This window comes from Mycteria americana, chromosome 1 (genome assembly GCF_035582795.1).
Source record: "Mycteria americana isolate JAX WOST 10 ecotype Jacksonville Zoo and Gardens chromosome 1, USCA_MyAme_1.0, whole genome shotgun sequence".
Classification (NCBI taxonomy): domain Eukaryota; kingdom Metazoa; phylum Chordata; class Aves; order Ciconiiformes; family Ciconiidae; genus Mycteria; species Mycteria americana.
In genome coordinates, this window is record NC_134365.1 from 55,850,985 (window position 1) to 55,872,800 (window position 21,816).

Consider the following 21,816-nt stretch of genomic DNA (forward strand, 5'->3'; position numbering starts at 1 on the left):
CTCCATCGTTATAACTATAGAGATACAGGTGGAGCGGCTATGTTTGCCAGAAAAGTGTAGACATCTGTGGGATTCCCTCCCCATGGGGCTGTCACAGGAGAGCGATCAACCCATGAAGATCAACGGGAGCAGCTCTCTGGTCAGTGAAGCAGGATCACCCAACAGACTGAGGGGGGTTGCTGACTACAAGCATATGGGACTCATTATGGCATGCCAGGGAAGAGCATTTTGGGATTGCACAAGACTTATTATGGGGTGTTTAGGCAAAGGACCAAAGGTGGGGAAAGGAAGTGATCAAGGGGGTTTGGGGAGGAACCAGTATGGGACACAGGACAAGGGGATAAAAGGCGTGGTGACGTGCAAACCGGTTGCTCGTCAGTACATTTCTCTGGCCGTGCCCTACACCTGCTCAGCGCAGTGCCTCTTGCCTTCATCTTAAACTCCATTTCCATCTATTTTCCTGGGTAAGGGGACTCTTTGTTCTGCACGTGTGCGTGTGTGCGGAGGTTTAACTGCCAGCAGCTGCAATTAGACCACAAGTCATAGGGACCTACGTGTCCGGGGTGCCAGCCACTGGAAAGACTGATTGAGGGGCCGACCCCCCTCCTCCCGTGGTCGCTACGGAGACCGACGCCCGCCGCAGCGGAGGCGGAACCCTGGGGGGCGGCGCCAGTCGCCAGCCGGCGCCTATTCGCCGACGCGCTTAGATCTACGCCGCCGCCTTCCGCCGTCCCGTGGTTACCCTGGCAACGGCGCCGTCGGCGGAGCGAGGGGGAACGAGGAGCCCGGGCCCGGCGGCAGGATGGTGAGAGGCGGCGGGGCGGGGCGGGCGTGGCGCTTCCCCCACCGCTTCCCCCACCGCGGGCGGGGGGGCCCCCCCTGAGGCCCCGCTCTGACCCGGCTCTGCTTTGCTCTCTGCCCAGATGCTCTCCCGGGCCAAGCCGGCCGTAGGGGGTACCCCGCCGCCGGGAGACCGGCGGAGGAAGAAAGGGAAGAAGGTGCCGCAGCTGGAAGAGCTCCTGGCCCTGAGGGACTTCACTGGCGCGATCGCCTTGCTGGAGGTAACGGCCGCGGCGGGGGTGGAGACCCCGGCCCGAGGGCGCCGCCGGCACCCTGGCCCTCCCGCTCCCCTCGGGAGAGCGGTACCGTAGTTGCCAGGCCTGTGCCCGGCACGGCTGTGGGGTAGGGGGGAATCCTTCCCATACCTTGTATCCCCCTCGCCTCCTTCCGCACCCGTTAGGCCCTGTTGCAGCAGCTTTTGCCGTTACTTCTCAGAACTAGGTTTTGCATGTGAGGGTTGCCTGCTGCTTCCCTCAGAAATGTGAGAGTAGCTCCACCCCAGTAGCATCCACAGCTGTCAAACCATCCCTGATACAAGATGGCCTAGTATTACTTTGATTATCTGAGGAGCTTTATAAACTGTGTGGCAGCTGACAAAATTCTTACATTCTCTACAAAGTTTAAACGGCACGTTGGTGAGCAGGAGGAGGATGCTGACCTTTGGATTGGATACTCTGCTTTTCATTTGGGTGACTACAAGAGAGCACTGGAGGTAAGGTGGAGAAATCCTGCTCCCCGAGGTTGGAAATCGGGATGTTGTGATAAAGCGATGACAGCAGGAGGAGGAAGATGTTCTGTAGTAGGGAACAGTTCTACCAGCCAGTTAAGGTACAAGTGTATGGTAATAAGACAGATGCTGTGGAAAGCAGTTTGGATTGGAAAAAAAGGTATTTGCTTATGAAAACAGACCTTTTTTAATGTGATCTACTGTCTGATTTATTACTAGGCTCAGTAGCCTAATTTGCCCTTTTAAATGTCATAGTTCATGTCCTAATTTTTCCATTCCCTTTTTGCAGCTAGCTTTCCACAGTTTTGTTTTTCAGGTTTAATTACATCTCTGTCTTCATTGTGTAGCTTATCTGTAATATGCATGCTTTTTTAATTCTTGCTTTAGAGGTTGATGGCCCTGGCCATTTAACATACTTTATTGTTCTTTATGTTTTCTTGTATGAGGTAATTCAATGAAATGAGACATTCTTATTCTCCAAAAGCTTTAAGTCACTAAAAGACATGTTGATTATTCAAGTACACATAAATTTTTAATATTTGCACCATACAGTGCTGTTGTATCTCTTTCAGTGTATGAGTCCATATGCAATTCTTTCTCTTGTGTCCATTTATGTCTCCAGTGAAACTCAATTTGTTGCCAATCAGTTTGTTGCCAGTGTCCTTGGGATCCCTTTATCTTCTCAGTTGTGCTAACATATTTCTCTGTAGAAGTCTTAACCAATTTTTGTTGCCTACCTTGCTCTGTACCTCCAAGGGTTTGCAATCAGTATGCACACCAGAACAGGGAGTGTTGTGGAAGGTGGTGTGGTGATACCCACATGGCTGTGTATAAGCTAGTGAAGATTTGGAAACAGCTCAATCTGCCTGAGTAGTGTTTGTCTCATTGCTGTGTTCCTACAGATGTGAATTCCTGGGTCCACGCTATATTGCACCACTTAAGACTTACTGGTTTTGGTCCCACGTCAGCTGGGGGAGATCTCTGTCACGATGCACTATGAAGTATAGCTGTGCTCTGAGCAAACTGTTCATGGTCTTTTTAACTTGCTTTCCCTGGAAGAAATATTAAAAACAGATGATAATTTGAAATATTAACAAAAGAAAATAACCATGGAGAAACAGATTATAGAACAATGATGATACTTTCCCTGTTAGATAAAATTAGGTGTTTAACTATAGCACAAGATTCATATGTAGGGCAGAAATAGAATTTCTAAAGCTTAAAGTAAGTTCACAAGGCACTTTCCTCTTGCCTTAAAAAAATTGAAGAGGAAATACCTGTTGGAGACTTTAGAAACGCTTAGTGAATCAAACTGACGGTATACACAGTACAGAATGTAGAACACTAGTGTAGAACATAGTGGTAACTTAATATTTATGTTTAGAGTTGTGGAATTTAAAGATTATGAATGTAACAGACAGTTGCTTTACTTAATTTATATCTAGATATTAGGTTTTAATTGGGAGTGAAAGTTTAAAAAAAGAAAAATGTTTGTATACAAATGAAAGAGCTTGCCATTTCTTTGAAATAAATTCTGCTATTTGGAATACCCAGTAGGTGCTTTTATAGCCAGAGTAGATTTTAAATGTTTCCTTCAATGAAAGAGTAACACTTTTTTTTTTTTTTTTTTTTTTTTTGAGATTATGTTTCGGCTGTGGTATTTGATTCACCACTAGGTGATGCTGTTGATTCGGGCTTTTAAAAACTGCGACGTGGTTGTCTTTCCCGTTTTCCTGCCCGAGTAGGGACAATAAATGGTTTGTATGCATGGTTTGTGGTTGGATTGTTTGTATGTTTGTTTTAAGTGTTTTAAGTGAGTGACACAGGGCCTATCTTTTCAGACTTAAGACTGATTTTTGGCATAGCGATGACTCCTGATAACTTTGTCATTTTTGTGGTGGCATGTGGGAAATGAGCCTGTGCATCTCACCATAGTTTCTTTTGGGACAGAACACTGTGCTTGTAATTCCCAAGCTTGTAGCAATCAAGGGAAAGAGTGCTGACTGTGGAGGCTGGATTATCTTTCAGTTATTAGCTTCAAGGTTGAACTGTAATGCTGTGTCTTCTCTGCTATGTTACAGAGGCGTTGTTGCTGTATTTTCAAGGACAAAGTCCTTGATTATCTATACTCTGTAGATCTTGGAGCACTCTTTGGGGTGTGCTGAGAGCACTGTAAATAAAACACTATGGGTAGAAGAGTCTGCAAAATTCTGCAGAGTGACATTACACACAATCTAAATGATTCACACTCCTAAGTGCCTGCAAGTGATAACACATAGTCTGTGTCACTGTATTCCCAGTCTATGATCTGTATTCCATATAACTGATAAGGCTCTTCAGAAATTTTGCTGCTCAGTAATCCTTTTATTTATAATGATACTTTCATAGTGAGCCAGGCGTGCTGGTTGCATGGCCACTTTTGGAGAGGCTTGGAAATTGGGGTGAAGTGGGCATCATCCACTACTGTGAGAAGCAGGGAAAAAATGAAAAACACCCAGACCTCCAGCTCCAAGAATATCTTCAGACAGAATGACAGCAAAATATCTGGCACATTTGCATGAGAGAATTCACATTCTGTTATCGCAGGCACACCAACAGTCAGGTATTCTCTAGGTAGAGCTCTAAGCTCAGCTTCACTAGGGTCACATTCTCCCCTTCTTAGTAGGTAGATGCCTTTCTCAAAGGATTTATCACTGACACTGGTCTGGTGGGATCGTCCCAGCTGCTGTACACCAATTTCCAAATGGTACTGCACTGGACTTCACTCTTCCAGCAGTCCCTCCCTGGGGACTGTCTAGCTTCCTTCACTCACAAACTGATTTTTACTAACAGTGGGTGGCTAGTGTCTTCCTGGCATCATATGGCAACCAGAACTGCCCTAGTGGATGGCAGCATCCAATTAGTTTTCTGGAGTCTTCCATGTCTGCTGTCCCTAATGGGGAAAAACCCACCTGTCTTTCTGCCATGACTTGTTCATAGCACTAATCTTAAACCATTCCTGAAAAAATTCCCAACGTCACTCAAGGACCAGAATCTGAACATCAGTCTGATGGTTCTGTTTCTGAGCTGCCTGATCTTATAAATTGAAGCAGCCAGGGCCTAAGAAAGGGAGGGTTATAAGACATATTTGAGGTATTGACAATTGAAGAGAGGAACTGGCAAGGGTAGGTGTGCTGCTAGGTTGGATTCAAGAACAGGTTTCACATTTGCACTCTGCACCTTCTGACCAGGCTTCAGCACACAGGGTGCTGGCATGGTACAGCTGCCAGATATGGTAATGCCACTTTGGCTCATCAGCTGCACATGTGAGAGCAAAGCATGGTCCCTGGGCCAGAGCCTTCAATGCATTGTTTCTGTCAAAATCTCACAAACTACAGCCAGGGATTCAAACAGTCTCTCCTATCTGCTGCCTCCCTCCTAGCAGAGAATCAGGAGCTGTTCCACCTCTTCACTGGATGGGACCTCCTGCCTACCCTGACTTGGCTTAAGATAATTTCAGTCAAACAGTGAATCATGAAAGGAATAGGGATATACTAGGGTAATGGCTCATCCATGGTCTGGTCTTGCTTGAGTTCTTCTGTGGGAAGCGTGAGAATACAGGTACACTTAAGTTCCTGACAGCTGAAGCTAGAAAGTAAAAGATGGAATTTTGGCTCTGGGAAGTTCTCTAGGCTTCTCTGTCATGACTGTAGCCAGATTACAATGAGTATCTCCATACCTCCTTTGAGCACTTGTGGGGCAGCCCTATAGCCTGTTTATTGCCTTTCAGGGTCTGTGTTTACAGGCTTGGAGAATCTAGACAAGTAATAAGGGCACTGAGCAGAATCCTGCTGGCCTCAACATTGTCAGTAGGTGTCCATAGTTGTAGGCAATCAACCTGGCAGCCTGCTTTTGAGGAAAAGTGCATGTGTCTTGTGACAGGGGTGAGAGGTGGAGGCAAGAAATAGCAAGAAGTTGTTATGCTCCTGGTTGGGAAAAATATGCCACAGGTTGACTATTGGGAAAGCTTTTGGAGTATTTAGTTTGTTTGGTTTTGTTGTTTTTTTTGGAGAGGAGAGGGGAAAGCTCTTGTGAAGTAGTGTTTGAGAGACTGATGTTGAAGGCCTTTTAGTGAGGAAAGGGGCAACAGCACATAGTCTGGGCTCATGGCCCAGAGCTACAGGGTAAGGAGCACTAATAGTCCTCATTTTTATTTACTGTGTTTCCATAGATTCACATTGGTACTGCTAGAGCACTCTTTATTTATTGCTTGCTTTGAATGGCCAAGCCAGAACATGACTTGTGTTTATGCACTTTGTCTTTTCTAATTAATCTGCCTGAAGCCATAGCCGAAAGAAAGCTTTGGGTGCATTTAATCTGAATGGATTTTGAAAGATTCCAGATGGTCCCAATAAACAGCAGTGGCCTGTCTCTCAGAGCTCCGTGACAGGTCAAGATTGAACTGGCCTCAGTAGAAAAGGTTGGCCTCTATGTAAATGTTTTCCTTTTTTTTTTTTTTTTTTAAATTATTTTTCTTTTTATTGATTTATTTATTTTAAATCTTCTTGAAGGACAGCTAGTCCCTAAAGTACTAGCAAGACTGAGCTGGCTTTTAAGGGCATACCTTACCAATATCTTCTCTGTTTGGGAGTGCAGTTTACTTTCACTTGGCAACAGAAAAAAAAAAAAATTCTTTATGCTTGCAAACTATGAACTTTATTGTAGTCAGCATGTTTCTGTTCTTGGGATTCACTGTCCTTTGGGCATGGCTTATTTTATCTAGTGCTATATATACATCTGTGCCTTTCCACCACAGGTAAGAAGTCTTCCACCCATAGTGGCACAAGCTGGTAAACTGTCCCTAGGCAGAAGGAAATTCCAGTTCATACATTTGCGGGAAGAGTACAGAGTCAGCAAGGGGTCGTGTTGCTGGGAGGGATGAGAGGCTTATGGTGATTGGGAAGTATGTGGATGGCATTCTCTCAGCAGGTCTTGTGAGAACCTTGTGTGACCCTGCCTGCTTTGCGTTATGCTGCCTGTTGGACATGGCTGGATGGAGAGCAGGAGCATCAGCAGGCGGCACTTTCACTGGGGTGGCCTTCCTACTAATTTAACAGAAACCTGACAAAGGAGAAAAAATGCCATCGAGAGGTCTCCCTGCCTCTGTTTTTAGTACCTATTGTTACGCAGAGCAAAGATGTTTATCTTCAGGAATATCACTGTTTTGTAGCTGGAAAGTTTTTCTTCATTAAAAAAGTAGATTGCAGATTGATCTGTTAAGTTTTTACTGTTTCACACATAACAAGAAATGAAGCAGTTTATGTGACAGTATGAAGGGACCTGTAATGAATGTGGATGTGTTAAGAAATATCAGAATATGGTATCTAGTCTGTAAGTCTTAAAATGGGAAGTGGTGAAGTCAGGTACAGTTTAGTAATACTTACTATAATTATATCTTTATCTATTAGGAAATCTTGAATTTGCCCAATACCGACTTGTAGGCTTGTATTTAAAGCAATGGTTTCCAAACAATTTTGATGATGCACCCCTATCAGTAAAAAATTTTTGAGCACGTTCCCCCAATATACATACATATATATTCATAAATTAAATACATGTACTACTGTACTAATATATTATGTAACTATAAAACATAAACAAAAATAGAAATTGAAAAAGGATGAGATAAAGATGAAATAAACACTACTTTAAAAATATTTATTTTAGTTACTAATGGTACCAAAAAAAATTTTCTTCCTGCACCCAATGGTCTTGTCTTGCGCAACTGCTAGGCTGCGCACACCCCACTTTGGAGGCCACTATTTAATCTATACTAAGACACTACCTACAGGTTTATAAAAACATGTTTAACATTTGCTCCAGTAAGTATTCACAAAGAGATTTCCCTGGTGTTATGGCTCTCAGGCTTTGACTGGAGGAGAAGTTAGGAAAGCATCAGAAAAGACTGAGGAAAAGTTGGTTATGTTGATGCCTTTATAACTTTAATATATTAATCTTTTATAAATATAAATAATATGTATTTCTATATTATTATAAATATAGTAATAATTTAAATAATTTTACATATATTTATAACTTCAGTATTGACATAATTCATGCTGCTACAGTAGAGATTTATAGCACTGCTTGTCCCTGTTTTCTGTTCTATTGCTGTAAGCAAAGAAGGTCCTAGGGACATATCTTGGGTTAAAATGTAATAGTTTCGTTGTGAGAACTGCAATGAACTTGAGAATAAGTCGTTTGATTTCAATAATTCAATGACACATTGTAAAATGGTGGAAGACAGAATGGTATTTAATACAAATCTGTGCTATTAGGCATTTTTAAAAAATCAACCCTCTCTTCTGTTACAGGAATATGAGGCCTTAACCAAACAACCAGCTTGCAATCCAGATGTTTGGGTGAACCTTGCCTGTACGTACTTCTTTCTGGGGATGTATACGCAAGCTGAACAAGCAGCCTTGAAAGGTGAGATATATGTCTCTGGTGGAAAGGACTACTTGTTGACTTGAACACTTAAAGTGATTTCCAGAGAAAGTATTCAATGCTTTTTTTTCACAGGAATAAAGGATACTTTTGAGCAAAGTTTTTTGGGTTTGGGTTTTTTGTTTTGGTTTTGTTGGGTTTTTTTTTTCCACTTAACAGGACAGTTATGATGCAGTTTGCTTCTAAAAATACCTTGGGCAGGTGGAGCAGCTGAAACGGAAAGAAGCATCTGGAAAATAATTTCTCCTCTTAATTTCTAGATACAAAACCCAGCACATGCTGATGAGCAACAAAAAGTTACTTTTCTTTTGACTGATTCCATGTCTCTGAGCCAGTGCAGATGAAGCTAAGTAGTGAAATTATCAAAAAAAAAAAGCATCTGAGAGAGTTCAGCATTCTCCCTGATGTGGACAGGAACTCTGTTTACGTAGTTTGAGTGACTTAGTAGGTGGTCTTGCTGCCTTATAAGTCAGATATTAGTTTTCTGATTCTTCAAGGCATGGAGTTCACTACAGTCACATTGTTACAGTTCTACTTTAATCTGAACATGCATGGGATTATTTAAAGCAGAGGAATGGAAATTAGATTCCAAGGCAATTTTTACTGCCTAAAAATGTTTCTGCAGTTTAATTTTGTTACCCATCACTTTCTATTTATCTTAGTGATTTATATTGTTTCCCATAACCATAGTATCTCAGTGCTTTCTAAGTAGAATTAATAGTAGTGATGTTCTCAGTCAACTTCTGACTCTTGCCTTTTTAGGATAAAACTCTTATTGAAGTATGGGTTTTCTCCTTTCTTTCTTTAGTCGTCTAGTCTTGGGTTGAAAATAGGGTAAGGAGAAAATAGTTGTGTACTTTCCGCTACAGTGGAGGAGTGCCTTCAAAAAGGACACTTCTGTAGTATTTTTTTAGAAATAATTAGATTCTCGTATCCCTTTAATAGCCTCTGAAATATCATGCTGTGCTCTAGTCTCATAACTGGAAATGTTTTGTTTCCAACTGTAAAAAGTTTCATGCAGAGCTTTGTGATCTGTATTGTTCAAGAGGTGCGTAAATTTCTAATTTTCACAGATAATAATCTTTAATGTCCCACAAATTTGAGCTTTGGACATTACAATCTAGGACTTGAACTGGAATCCAAAAATAATTGGGCAATAGAGCCTGAGGTGTCACTTTGACCTAACCCATGGAGGAAGCAAGAGGCTGCATCCTGTACCAGTTGGAGTCCTTGTCATCAGCTTCACATCATGTGAATTACAGTAATCCATTCTAGAGATGACAGATACACAGTGGGCCATGCGCCTTTATTAACCGTGAGCTGGAAGTGAGGGAAGGTTAATTTTTTCGTGCCCCTTCAGATTAGTTCGTAGTAGCATGGTGAGTGGCAGGGTAGGGGGTGTGGTTAGTGGAACTCGAGTGCTGGAGGAAAGGTCAGGAATATTAAGAAAGGAGTGCAAGACATAGGGAGTGTAACGGAGAGGGAACAGAGAATAACTGAGTGCTCATGCTAGTAATATCTGTTCCTGATTTTATGTAATTGTTTAAGAAGGACAGCATGTCAGTTTTTATAGTGAGGTGCTAAGCCTTTCTTGTGAGTCCTGTAATACTGATGATTTCTGGCTGCTTAAGCTTGGTGTGGAGGCAGTCACAGCTGAAGATTTGTAACACTTGTCCTTTCTCCACTGAAGGCTTCCAAGTGTTGTACATTCCCCTTTCCACTCCCATCACTTCAGTCTTTCTTACATTGAGGTTGAACCATTTTATTTTCGCTCAAGACAGATCCTCTTTTAAGATTTTTTTAGTATCTTAGGATTGCATCAGTGATGGCTGTTTGCAATATATTATTGACAGCTGAGGCTATAACGTCTTGTGATCTCTTCCATGGTTTTGCAAAGATCCTGAAGAAGCAAAATATTTCATTGGATATAGGCACAACAGGTGAAGTCTCTAGAAGAACACCGTTTATCCAGTACTGACTTGAAAGTACTGAAAAAATGATAGATAGTGTTAGTGTTGGGCTGCTTACCATTGCTATTTTGGGATTATTTTGCCTGAATTCTTGCATACTGCTTGCTGTTTATTGCTGCAGTTATGCTAAGCCCCTGAAAGTAGCACAGTGCTAAAACAAATGAGGGAGAAATAATTTATTTTCAGCTATAATTCTAGATTTTTACAGTGATGGAATCTCTGTGTGAAAGGGAACATGAATGTCAGCTAGCTTTCTGGAACAGATTTTCCACACAAACATGTAAATATCTAGAAATCAAATAGAAGTTCCTTCTTGCCATGTACTGTTGCTGTTGCTTAAGAAATTATTGTTAACTGTCTGAGGAAAAATCTGCAGGATACTTAAAAATTAGGAAATTAGCATTAAAAGCCATGAGGTAATTATTGCATTTCATACAAGATATATAGTCCACAATCTCTTGTTTTTCTCTCGAGGTTTTATGTTTATTTTATAATAGATATGAAGTGTCCTCTTAGCTTGTCTTTACTTAATTAAAACTTCATAGTACATTCTCTCAGGAAAGAATAAATCTGTATATCAAAAGTCATATAAACCAGAATTACTGCAAATATTACCTAAGTAGTAGAGCAAAAAGGCAATAAAGAAAAATCCTTCTTTGAAGGTTTTTCATTACAGTTGTACTTTATCTCCTCTAGGCTTTCTTCCAAATTCCTTTCAGATATTTCTGGCTGCTTCTTTTTCCCTGCTGTCCCCTTACATTACAGTTACTAATGTTCCTGGATCTAAGGTGAAGGTAGAGTTACTTCAAGTCAGCTACTGTTGTTTCATAGTCATCCCAGAATTAAGCTTCCAAGTGATGCTTTGTTTACTCCGTTTGCATCTGTGCTCTCATACGCTGGCTGAACATATGTTTTCCATGCTGTGTGCTGGCCCATCTAGTCCTGGGAGAATGAGGCTCAAAGTCTTCATCTTGTTTTAATAAACAATAATAATAAATTACTATTTTTTAATTATAAAAACAAATAATCTTATGTTGCATTCCCAGTTCCTGTGCCTTGCAAAGGACAAAGACCAGAAACTCAGCCTGGCACACTTGCATGGTGATCCTGGCAACTGATCCTAGTGTTTAGAAGCCTGCAGAGTGCTCTCGGAAGCTGTTGGCTAGCACTGCATTAAGAAAAACACAAGAGCTAACAGTGTTCTTTTAAACCACAAAATGTGCATATAAGTGGGGCCGCAGTTAAATCTGTTATGAAAAACAGTTTTTTTGGTTTACAATTAAATAATTAAATTTAAGATTCATGCACAGACAGACAGCGTTGTTGCTGAACCAGTCATTAAAGTTCTTTTTTTTTTTTTCTTCTAATTTTTGATGGGCAAAGCTTTGTAATTATTTTACTTCTTCACAACTCTGTGTGTGTCGGATCTGAATGTGGTTTAACTGAACAGAGATATTTCTTATTTCACACCTATACTGGAAGGAGCAATATTGTACAAAAGCAGAACAGAGATGGGTTGCTAAGAACAATGACATTTTCCGAACCAGTTTTGCTTATGTGTGTACTAACGTTTGCCAGATGTCAGATAGTTGTCACCAGTGAAAATGTGCATTTACAAGGGGGCATGAAAAAGTTGCTGGGTTTTCTTTTTCTTTAGACATGTTTACCTACATGCAAAATTATCTGCTTTCTGCTTGTACTGTATTTCTTGAGAGCAGTAGTTCATTTCCATTGCATTTTAGCTGTGGTTTTGAACCAGCAGAGTTTGATAAATGGAACTTTTAAAGTGCACAAGTGAAAATATCAATTTATATGTATTTAAACTTTAAAAACTACTAACCTTTTTTTCTTGTTTTGCTTTTTAAAGTATAGCGGAAGCTACGAACCGAAATAATTGATAGTTTTTTGCTTCAGTGATCTTTAACTTACTGTGCTTAGGCATGACTGAAATGAAATGTGTATATATTGCAAGTAACTGAACATAGCTGAACTGGCTTTTAAGTATTTTAGGAATGGGAAAATTTCAGTGAATGTCCCCTGTAAATTTCATTCAAGAAAATTCTGAACAGTTGAGCTATTCAAGTGTGTGTAAGTGTGAACTTCACTGTTAGACCATGTTTTTTCCGAACATTTTTCCCATACCCTTGCATTTTCCCTCTACCAGTGAGACTGTGGTTCTGAGGCACAGAGGGCTTCATTCAGCTACTGTATTCAGGTGAGCAGGGCGTTGTTTCTCAGGGACAGGAGGATAAGGTTTCCTCTGGTCATGTTTTCTGTGCTGTCAGGCTGGAGCCTTCTCAGCACTGTTCCATTCCTACCAGCTCCTGCTATGTATGTTTAAGATGTGTTCTACGTCTGTTGATGAGTGAAGTGCTGCTATAGTGTATGCATTCTATCTGCTAGATGGGTTTTGCTGCCTGTGGCAGCAATATGGAACTCCTCAAGAGTCTGAGTTGCCATTTCTAGTGAGCTTAACCTTTTTTGTTTAGTAATTAGTGAAGATAACTGTCTTCACTCTTATTGTAGCTGTTTATTATATTTTAACAAATACTTCACTAGGTTTCTGTTCAGTGTCAGCACATAAAAATATACAGAACACTTTTAAGATCAATGTCAACTATGACTTTAGTGCCTGGAAAGTCAGCACTGATCATGAAAAATTCTAGCAGAGGAATATCGGTGTGTTTCCTAGCTGGAAAGAGATATATCCTATCCAGAAAGCTCCGTGATGTCTTCAGCAAGAGGCCAATACTAGACCTGGAGCAGGGTCCAGTTTGTTGCCATGCAGCATTGTCATCATGTTTATGATCCCTAGATTGCTTAGTACTGATTAAAAAAAAAAAAAAAAAGTACAGTCATCTTCTTGAAAAAGTAGGACAGGAAAAGAAGATTGTGCTTCCTTGTGGCATTAATAGATCAGTGACAATGAAATTCAGTAGCAGCAGAGAGTAATAAAAGAACAAGCGTAATGTCCCTTAAAAATCATTATCTCTGATGAGGCAGTTGTATCACTTCCTGCTCCGGTGATTGACAAAAGCTTTATCCAATACTCATAACCAGATTATTTCTGGAAACTAATCTCACTTTGTTCATATGTTTCCTTGTCTTCCCCAAAAAATGCATTTGGCACTGGGAGAAAAGAAACTGCTGATATTGAATGTTTCCATGGTTCTGCTTACTGTATCGACAGGACTATTTTTTCTTTGCTTGTTTTTACCCCTCTCCTTCTCTGGCTGACATTAAGTAAAAGTGTCTTATTTTAAAGAATATCAAATGGATAGTATCATACAATATCTTATGAAGCAGGACATTTTTTCTCCCTCCATGTGTCCATGCAACACCATCAGAAATCAGGTTTCATCTTTTGCCTGCCTATTTTAGGTGTAAAATAACGTGGACTAACCCTCCAGCTTTTGCCAAGAAGTAAATAATAATTTTGATGTCAGATCGGATGCCAGGTTTGCGAGGGCAGCACTGCAGTCATTGGTTGACCAGTGAAACAAGAATTCTTTGGTTTAGATTCTTGAGGGAGTATTGCTTGCAAGTCACAATTTTCACAGTGAAATTAATGCTAAAACCCACTCAAAAAAAAAAAAAGCCAAAAAAACAACAAAACAAAAACCTACTCAAAAAAGGAACATTGGTGTCTTTACCCATAGTACTGTGATTACACAATATGTTATTTTCAGTGTAAATCCCACAATCTGTCCTGCTTGTATTTTTGGAGTCTTTGATGACCAAATGTTTTGAATTGTGAAGGGTGGTTGTGGTTGGTTTAAGTTTTGCACAAAAGCACATGTGGGGTCCATGTGCAACCCTTCTAAACTTTGATATTAAAACCTATGAATTGATGCTGGGGCACATGTGGAGTTACCACAGTATCATTGCTGACAACAGTTTGAAGAACATGTGTTTAAATTAAGGTACTCTAACTTTCTAACTCAATGGATGAAATCATTTCTAGAATGTACTATTGTGTCAGTTATACTACTACTGCTGCTTATACGATATTGATTGTAGATCAGAAAAACTTTCAGCTCTTTAATAATTAGGCTAATGAGAATTCCCACATATATCCTAGATTGAAGACCTTTTAGTTTCTTAACAACTTGATGCTCTGTTAGTAATACCCCGCAAGATGTTGTGGTTTTGTGAGAACTCTCTCATACCGCCTTTGCCTTTTGGGACTTCTCTGTTCTAGCAGTTCTTTAAAGGTACAATTCGCTGTCCTCTTTTACTAGGAACATGGTTAAATAACACAGCTTGGGAAGGAGAAAAGGGGAGAAATAATTGCTGTGCCTATCCAAAGTAGGTGGACAGCCTTACACTGCCAACCTGATGAGAATGGCCTGGGTTTTGGCATTGTTCACTGTGTTACAAATTTGGTTTTTTTTTTTTTTTTACTATGTGGAGAAAGAGTAAAAAGTCTGGAAATCTCTCCTTAAATTGCTTTTTTTTTAAAAAAAATATATATCTAACTTATTACTAGAAAATTCCATCTTGGAGGCAGGGAGGGAAGAGGTTTTGGTGGTTTGAGCCCTCTTTCATGGTTTAGGATGTCAGAAGAATTATAGCCTTGTGTTACAGGCCATTGCTTTGCTAACTCTGCACTTTTGTGGCCTCATAAACACAGTAAGTAATTCTGCTTTTTGTAGAGATTCCATGTACGTCCTTTCTGTGGAGCATAGGTTGCCAGCTGGTTGGTCTGAGCAAGAATGAGAGTGCTCATTAACTGAGTAGACTAAAGAAAATACAGGAAACAAGGGAAGGCTTTTTGGAAGATTGCTTGCAAAAGAAATTAATAGCTCCGTTGGACGAGGACCTTTGTCACTCTCAGTGAAGCACAAGGCTCTCTCTAGTGACTTAAAGCTCTACAGTTAAGAATTTGTGTCATATGGAGTGAGTTAAATGGAATTCCTAATCCTGCTAGAGCAAGAAATTTCATTAATTTTAGTGGCTGTAGAAGGAGATGTCTCCCTTAAATCTCTCGCCATATCTTCGTTTGAATCTTATCTGCTCTGACTACAGGATTCTTTCATGTGCCTTTTGTTTCTAAGGACAGGAAAAATATTAGAACTAAGTATGAGATAATGTGCATACATAACAAAATGGTAGCAGCAATGGGTTTTGCAATACACTGGATGGTGACAAGATTCCTAGAATTATGAATCACAGCTTACTTCAAATATGACATATTGTAGAAGGAGCCTTGATTATGAGTTTGTCTGTTGCTGCTTTTTATTTTGTAAAAGATGCTGTGCTGTGTGTCACTTGTGCAAAAACAGAGAACTATCCAGAAGGCCCTGCAGGCAAATGATAGTAGAATTCATAAAAGTTTTAAAGCTCATGGAAGGCAGAGGCCAATGAAAAGTTATTTTCAACAGGGATTTCAAAAGAAATGGGCAAGGAATGAAGATAGGAAGCAGGAAGGCCTTTCAACCACTCTAAAATTGGTAGAACCTGCCCTGGGGCATGACCTGCAAAGAACTGTACTTGGGCTAGTTAATGAAATAATATTGGTGCATGTATGTCTATTGAGAAAGGGAGTTTAAAATGGAGACACCCTGAGTTGTTCTTTGCAGTGATACTTACTGAATTTTCCTTACAGCACCTAAGAGTCGTCTCCAGAACCGTTTACTCTTTCACCTGGCACATAAGGTATGATGTCTTTTCTTCACTCATGCTTTGTTTTTCTTTTCAATTGGGTAATGTGTAATTTATGCTGGCAACCTAGCAGAATAATTAAAATGTCTGTGGTGGCAGAACAAATGTTTTCCACAACCATCCTACTGTATTAAATGTGGAGGAGAAAGTAAGTGTGAAAATATGATCTCAGAATAGATGCCCTCAGCATGTATCTAAGGAAAGTCTTACAAACTCACTTCATGTAAGTCATATAACAGGAACCTGATGGTATTTTTGATCACTGGGACTTCAATAGAATCAGAAATGTATAAGCCCCTCTTTTTCTTTTTCTTTGAAGTATACCAGGTTTTCCTAACTTGCAGCTGTCTTATACTTAGCAATTTGAGCAAAATGGTCTATATGCTATTAGTGATCCTCTTAAGTCATTCAGTATCCAAGAAGTAATATTGTTTATAGCATGAGATTTACTTTCATTTCAACAACAATTAAATGCTTATTTCACTTACCACACATAGCTATCTTCCCTTAAATTTGGGTTTGTACCATGCTGTGTTATACTTAACAAGTATTGTGCTACTGAAGAGACTCAGTTTTGGGTGAAAGAAAGTATAAATCCTGAATGTTAGCTTTGATGTCAGATTCTCTTTACTTCAATCTCTGTTAAGTTTAAAAGAGAAGTCCTAAAACATTTTTGTAGTAGCACTGGCACTTACAGATGTCTGTGATAGAGAAGTTGGATAATTCCTACTTCATGTAGTTAGTCTTTGGAAGTAAAGAGATTTACGAAACTATGAAGCCCATTGCCTTTAGTTCTGTTAAGCAACTTCTCTTGCCTTTGTACTGGAGTATCATTTTGTGACTGGCTCAAAGAAGGAGGAAAAGGATTTGAAGAAAACTGAGCAGATAGATGACAAACAAATACATAAGATAGAATTTGCGTGTAAGAGGAATAAATAATTACTGTTGAATCAGCAGAACCAGCAAAGGGAAGCACTGGAATAAGTGATTTGGGTACACTGTTTAGGTGAATAGCCTCTACTTTACTATTATAATACAAATATAATGGGTATGTTTAACTCTGTTCCTTGTTTTTGTTCTTGTGTGTGTGTTATGTGCTATACAGCAATGCTTTTAAAAGTAAACCATTTAGTTAAACTGGAATTTTAAGGGGCTGATGAAAGAGAATTTTAGTGCTGTAAAGAAATCTTGTGAAAATTAGTGCTTGTGTGTTGGCAAGTCTTGCATTATTCTGCTATCCATGAGAAATAAGACTTGGATCTACACACACCAAAATTTCTGCTGGCTCAAATAATAACAGTCAAATCTTGTGTTGCAAAATTCTGTTTGTGAAAGAATTAATTCAGCTCTTCCCCTCTTATCCATCAAGTCATGTGACATGTAATTATGTCTAAATCACACCTTAAAGGAAAATGCATACTTAGTTTTAGCCTCACATTTATCTAGTTTCAACTGGTCTGCTTCTTTAATGTTTGGCTTTCTCCACTGGTCAAATTAACTTTAAAGTAACAGAGTTTTTCCAGATGTTTAATATGAATCACCTGCTGTTTGCAGCAAGGACAAAAGTAATCCAGCTAATTAAAATGTTTTTCTTGCTGAACTCTTCTGAGAATGTGTCACACTCTTTTTAGTTCAGTGATGAGAAGAAACTGATGAGCTCTCACCAGAATCTGCAAGACATTACAGAAGATCAGCTTAGTTTGGCATCTATCCACTACATGCGGTCCCACTACCAAGAAGCTATTGATATCTACAAACGCATTCTTCTTGATAATCGGTGGGCATCTCTACTCTAAACCTTATTGCAGTATCTCTGATACTGTTGGTATTTGAATTCCATTTAGTTGCTTGGTTTCTGAAAGTAGGAATTTTCCCCAATTACTATGTCCCTTTCCCACTGCAAAATGTGCACAAGTTGCAGCCCCCTCAATTTTGTTTATTGCAAATCATTATTGAAAAATGCATGTTTAAAAAGAAGTCTGCTGTCAGCTGCTTTCTTTTAATGATATTTTCTTGTAATTCATTCTGAGATCATTTGTATTTTGCTACTTATTTCTTCTGAAATGATATATGGTTATGTACCTGCTTTGTCTTTTTCTCCCCTCCCCCCCTCCTCCCCCCCCCTTCCCCCCCTCGGCCAGTCTGGTGACCCTTGCTTGTGATTATTGACTTCTCCTTCACCTCTTAGCCTTTCTAAGAAGGGTTCAGTTCTTAGTTTTTATGCAGAGAGTTCCTTGCATTCCTTTAATTCTGAAATTCTTTTCATTTCTATTTATCCTGCTATGACACTTGTTGATTGTTTTGTTTTGTTTATCATTTTCTGCAAGTTCTTAGTTCAGAATTTAACAAGGAACAAATTGAATTCTTAAGTGGCTGGAAGTGTTGTTTAATAAAATAGAAACTGCTGTTCCAGAATACATAGCTATCTTTTGGCAGTATCTTCTCTTGAATACTTCAGAGAAAGCTGAGAGTCCGTCACAATGTATATAAGTATGTCATGTAATGCTTGGGGAAAAGACTTCCAAGTCCTGTAGAAGCAGACACTCAAAGCTAAATGAGTAACGTTCATAACAATTATCCTTTTACTTACTGTTACCACAAAGGTCTGTCTTATTTCTTTATCTAGTTCTTCTGTCTTGATAGGTCGTGGCAAGGATTGGCAAGGATTTTTTGAAATAATTGTACTTGATATAAGATAATAAGATCCATTAAAATATTTTCAAAGTTTTACATGCACATTAAATGTCTTTGCATGTATTGCATAGAAAATCCTATCTGCCAGGCCAAGTACAGTGCTCATGTTCTGTGCATTTCCTTAGTGTGAAGTTGCCACCATTTCCCAGATTTGCAAACCAGCAGTTTTGTAGGTAATTCTTTAAAGCTGCAGTAGCTGCCATTGAAAAAAAAAAAAAAAAAAAGTGAATCCATATCTGGATCTAACAAACTAGAGCTCTAAAGATACCTAATAAGCATTTCTCAGAAATCCCAGTTTTGATGCACTTCTAAAAGATACATAGACATGTGAGAGCTTTATCACTGATTTTCGTGTTCTGTAGTATAACTATCTGGTGGGATTTAAATGTTCTCTTTAATCCTCTTTCCTGCAGGGAATACCTGGCTCTGAATGTATATGTGGCCCTATGCTATTACAAACTGGATTACTATGATGTATCACAGGAAGTGCTAGCTGTTTATCTTCAGCAAGTTCCTGACAGTACCATTGCACTCAACCTTAAGGCTTGTAACCATTTCCGACTTTACAATGGGAAGGCTGCTGAGGTATCTATTGGACAGCCCTTCAGTTCACCTTTTATTTTAGTTCAAGATTCCATACAGGTTTCTTTTCCTTGTTATCTGTCTTAATCAGTAACGTTGATAATGGCCTTTATCTTGTCATTGTATCCTTCTCTTAGGAATGTCACACATTTCAGTTTCCCTGGTATTAAGCCATCTGTCCACATGTGTGCACAGTGGTCTTAGTTTTCCCGGTCCACTTTTGACCTTGTGTCTATATGTATTATCCAATTGCTAAAATCATGACATAGAAGTGGGAAGGCAAAAATCTTCTAGTGACCCAGCACTGCTGGAGATGTCTTTCTATCAGTTTTGGGGCTCATACAAAGCTCCATTTATGCTTGTGTGCTTTTTTGTTTTAATTTTTAAAATTTGGGAATGTATGTAATTCTAGGCAGAGCTCAAGAACTTGATAGACAGTGCCTCATCGTCTTTTGAATTTGGCAAGGAGCTCATTAAGCACAATCTGGTGAGTAATGTATTTCTCAGATTTGTTATGAATTTCATTCATTTGTAGAGCTTTTCTTGATGATTCATACAAAAGAGTATTTTGGGAATTGCAGACCCAACTGAATCTCTGCTGCCATATAAGTCCCATTCCAAAAATCCTACCTGTATAATCAGTGTGCCATCAAGTGTATTTTTGTTCCTGGAATTTTTCCCTGTCAGTTGGAGACTGTGTCAAGAAAATAATAATGCTGTTGCTTTTACCCCCAAAGGCATATTAAAATAATTTATGTCCTGTAAGAATACCTTTGCAAGATATTTTGTGAAGTCCAGTCAATAAGGACACTGTAGAATGCATGACCCTGAACTCTTATTTAGTAAGACAACAATGGGAGTGGAATTAAGTTAACCTTGGTCTTCATCCAAAAAGTACTTAACAAGGTTTTCATAGGGAAAAAGATGCTGATAAAAGCCAAAATACTTGTGTTCTGCGGTAAAAGAGTCACTAATCACCTGTTAATTTTCCCTGCAGTGGTATTATTACTTTGCTGAACAACCGGTAACAGTAGATTGCTTTTATTCAATGATGGGCAGTTGCTTGCTTTGTCGTTTTTCAAGAGCAGTCACAACAAGCTAACTTTTTTTTCCCCACGAGTTAAAACTGCTTTCAAACTGGACTTTTGTGTGTTAACATTCTTTATTTTGAATGTTGGTCTTTTGCCAGTGGTTTATTGAATAAGTATGTTAGATTTGGTTGGAGGAACCCTCATATCAAACTGAAGTATAAAGAATCGACTGCTCCTGATCATTTTAGGACCTTGTGGCATTCTAAATAAATGTAGAGTTGTTAGCCTAATTTTTTCATATGAATACATCATAAGCAAATTGTAATTCTGTACGTGTTCCCCTCACTCTTGTCTCAGACCATATTATTCTTTAAAATCTTTGATATATAATGTATCACTGCTTTGAGCTGCTAAAAGCTGAAATAAATTCATCTTCACTGATGGATTAAATACTTTATATTCTTCAGAATAAAGATTGTCATGTTGTAATTCTATAGTTATATTAAAGCAGGGATTATGCTAATGCCTGTACCGCTGACCTTTTCCTACTGTTAATATAGGAATTTAAGGACAAATTTACTTCAATTAAGATATCATAGGCAAGATTTTGATACGCAGTTATCAATATGCTGCTTTTCTCTGCAGGTGGTGTTCCGAGGAGGAGAAGGGGCTTTGCAGGTCCTGCCTCCTCTGGTTGATGTTATTCCTGAGGCAAGACTGAATCTTGTGATTTACTATCTCCGGCAAGGTAAATACACCTTCCTCTGGCTCTTTCATAGCTTCAGGGATGACATTCATTCATCTGATCTCAACTGACTATTCCATGAAATGCCCCTTTTTTTTTTTTTTTTTCTTTGCAGTAAAATGTAATTTATTTCATTTTCTGTTCCTCTGGAAAATAGTGATGTAAGTTTCCATGGCTTGCAGAGAAGTGCTTTAATTGTGTGCGGTTAAATAAATCTACTTCAGCAGAGTATTGGAGGTTCTTGGGTTGCGGGAGATGGCTTTGGGGATGGTGGTGTTTATATGTTTATAGTGAGAGGGCCTCTCCTGCCTGAATATGTGAAGAATGGTAGGCGTATGTCCTGTGAAGGCAAGGACAACTATTTCTGTAAACAGATAAACAGAATATGAGCCAAAGTGACTGTGAACAAGGCTACAATTTGTGAACAAGACATTTCATTCCAAATCTACTTTATAACTCTTAAAGAATGCAGGTAGGTAGCCAGAATCAGTTGAAAAGGATTTTCTACTTATTTCTCTCCTTAGTTGGCCAACTCCTTTGAACTTTATCTGAGTTCAGTTTCAGAGCCATTCCTATTCTCCCATTGCATTCCTTTATTCAACAGTGGGTTGACTGGCTGAGTGATGAGTAGGTGTTAACTGCAGTCATCTAATATAAGGTGATGTGATGATGCTTTTCCATCCCCTGCTTTCTTATAAGCCTTGTATTTTGTCACCTTTTAAAGGCGACAAAATAAGTTTAGATGACCAGAGCATCTGAAAGCAGAAAAATGTGGTGGTGGTTTGTTTTTTGTTTTGGTTTTTTTTTTTTTACTTTTCAAATAAATAAAGTCGATGCCTGCGATTTTTTTTCCAAAATATTGAAAAATTACCAGGAAAAAAAGGAGATGTATTCTGCTGGCAGAAGTAAGTCACACCAACTTTCTTTGCATCCCAATAAGTTCATCAGAGAATCTGAGCATACGTAAACATAGTACATTGAAAAAGCTCTTTGAGCTTTTTATAGTGTGATTGACTTGGAGTTTCAGATACTGATTCTCTTTATGCTTTGTGATCAACGAGGTTGGTGAGATTTAAT

General features: G+C 39.2%; 1 protein-coding gene across 4 annotated transcripts in view; it reads left to right on the top strand.

Moving 5' to 3' along the window:
* Nucleotides 1–700: 700 nt before the first annotated feature.
* Nucleotides 701–21,816, top strand: part of IFT56 (intraflagellar transport 56) — a 52,078-nt gene continuing 30,962 nt past the window's right edge. For all 4 annotated transcript variants that reach the window (XR_012775352.1, XM_075499153.1, XM_075499165.1 and 1 more), the window contains exons 1-9: nucleotides 701–805; nucleotides 924–1,061; nucleotides 1,460–1,552; nucleotides 7,921–8,035; nucleotides 15,632–15,681; nucleotides 17,319–17,464; nucleotides 18,795–18,966; nucleotides 19,376–19,450; nucleotides 20,640–20,742. Coding sequence is in view for 3 of the 4 variants with exons in the window: in XM_075499153.1 (XP_075355268.1) it covers nucleotides 803–805; nucleotides 924–1,061; nucleotides 1,460–1,552; nucleotides 7,921–8,035; nucleotides 15,632–15,681; nucleotides 17,319–17,464; nucleotides 18,795–18,966; nucleotides 19,376–19,450; nucleotides 20,640–20,742 (895 nt within the window). In the remaining variant the exon portion in view is untranslated. The remainder of the gene's footprint in view (nucleotides 806–923; nucleotides 1,062–1,459; nucleotides 1,553–7,920; nucleotides 8,036–15,631; nucleotides 15,682–17,318; nucleotides 17,465–18,794; nucleotides 18,967–19,375; nucleotides 19,451–20,639; nucleotides 20,743–21,816) is intronic.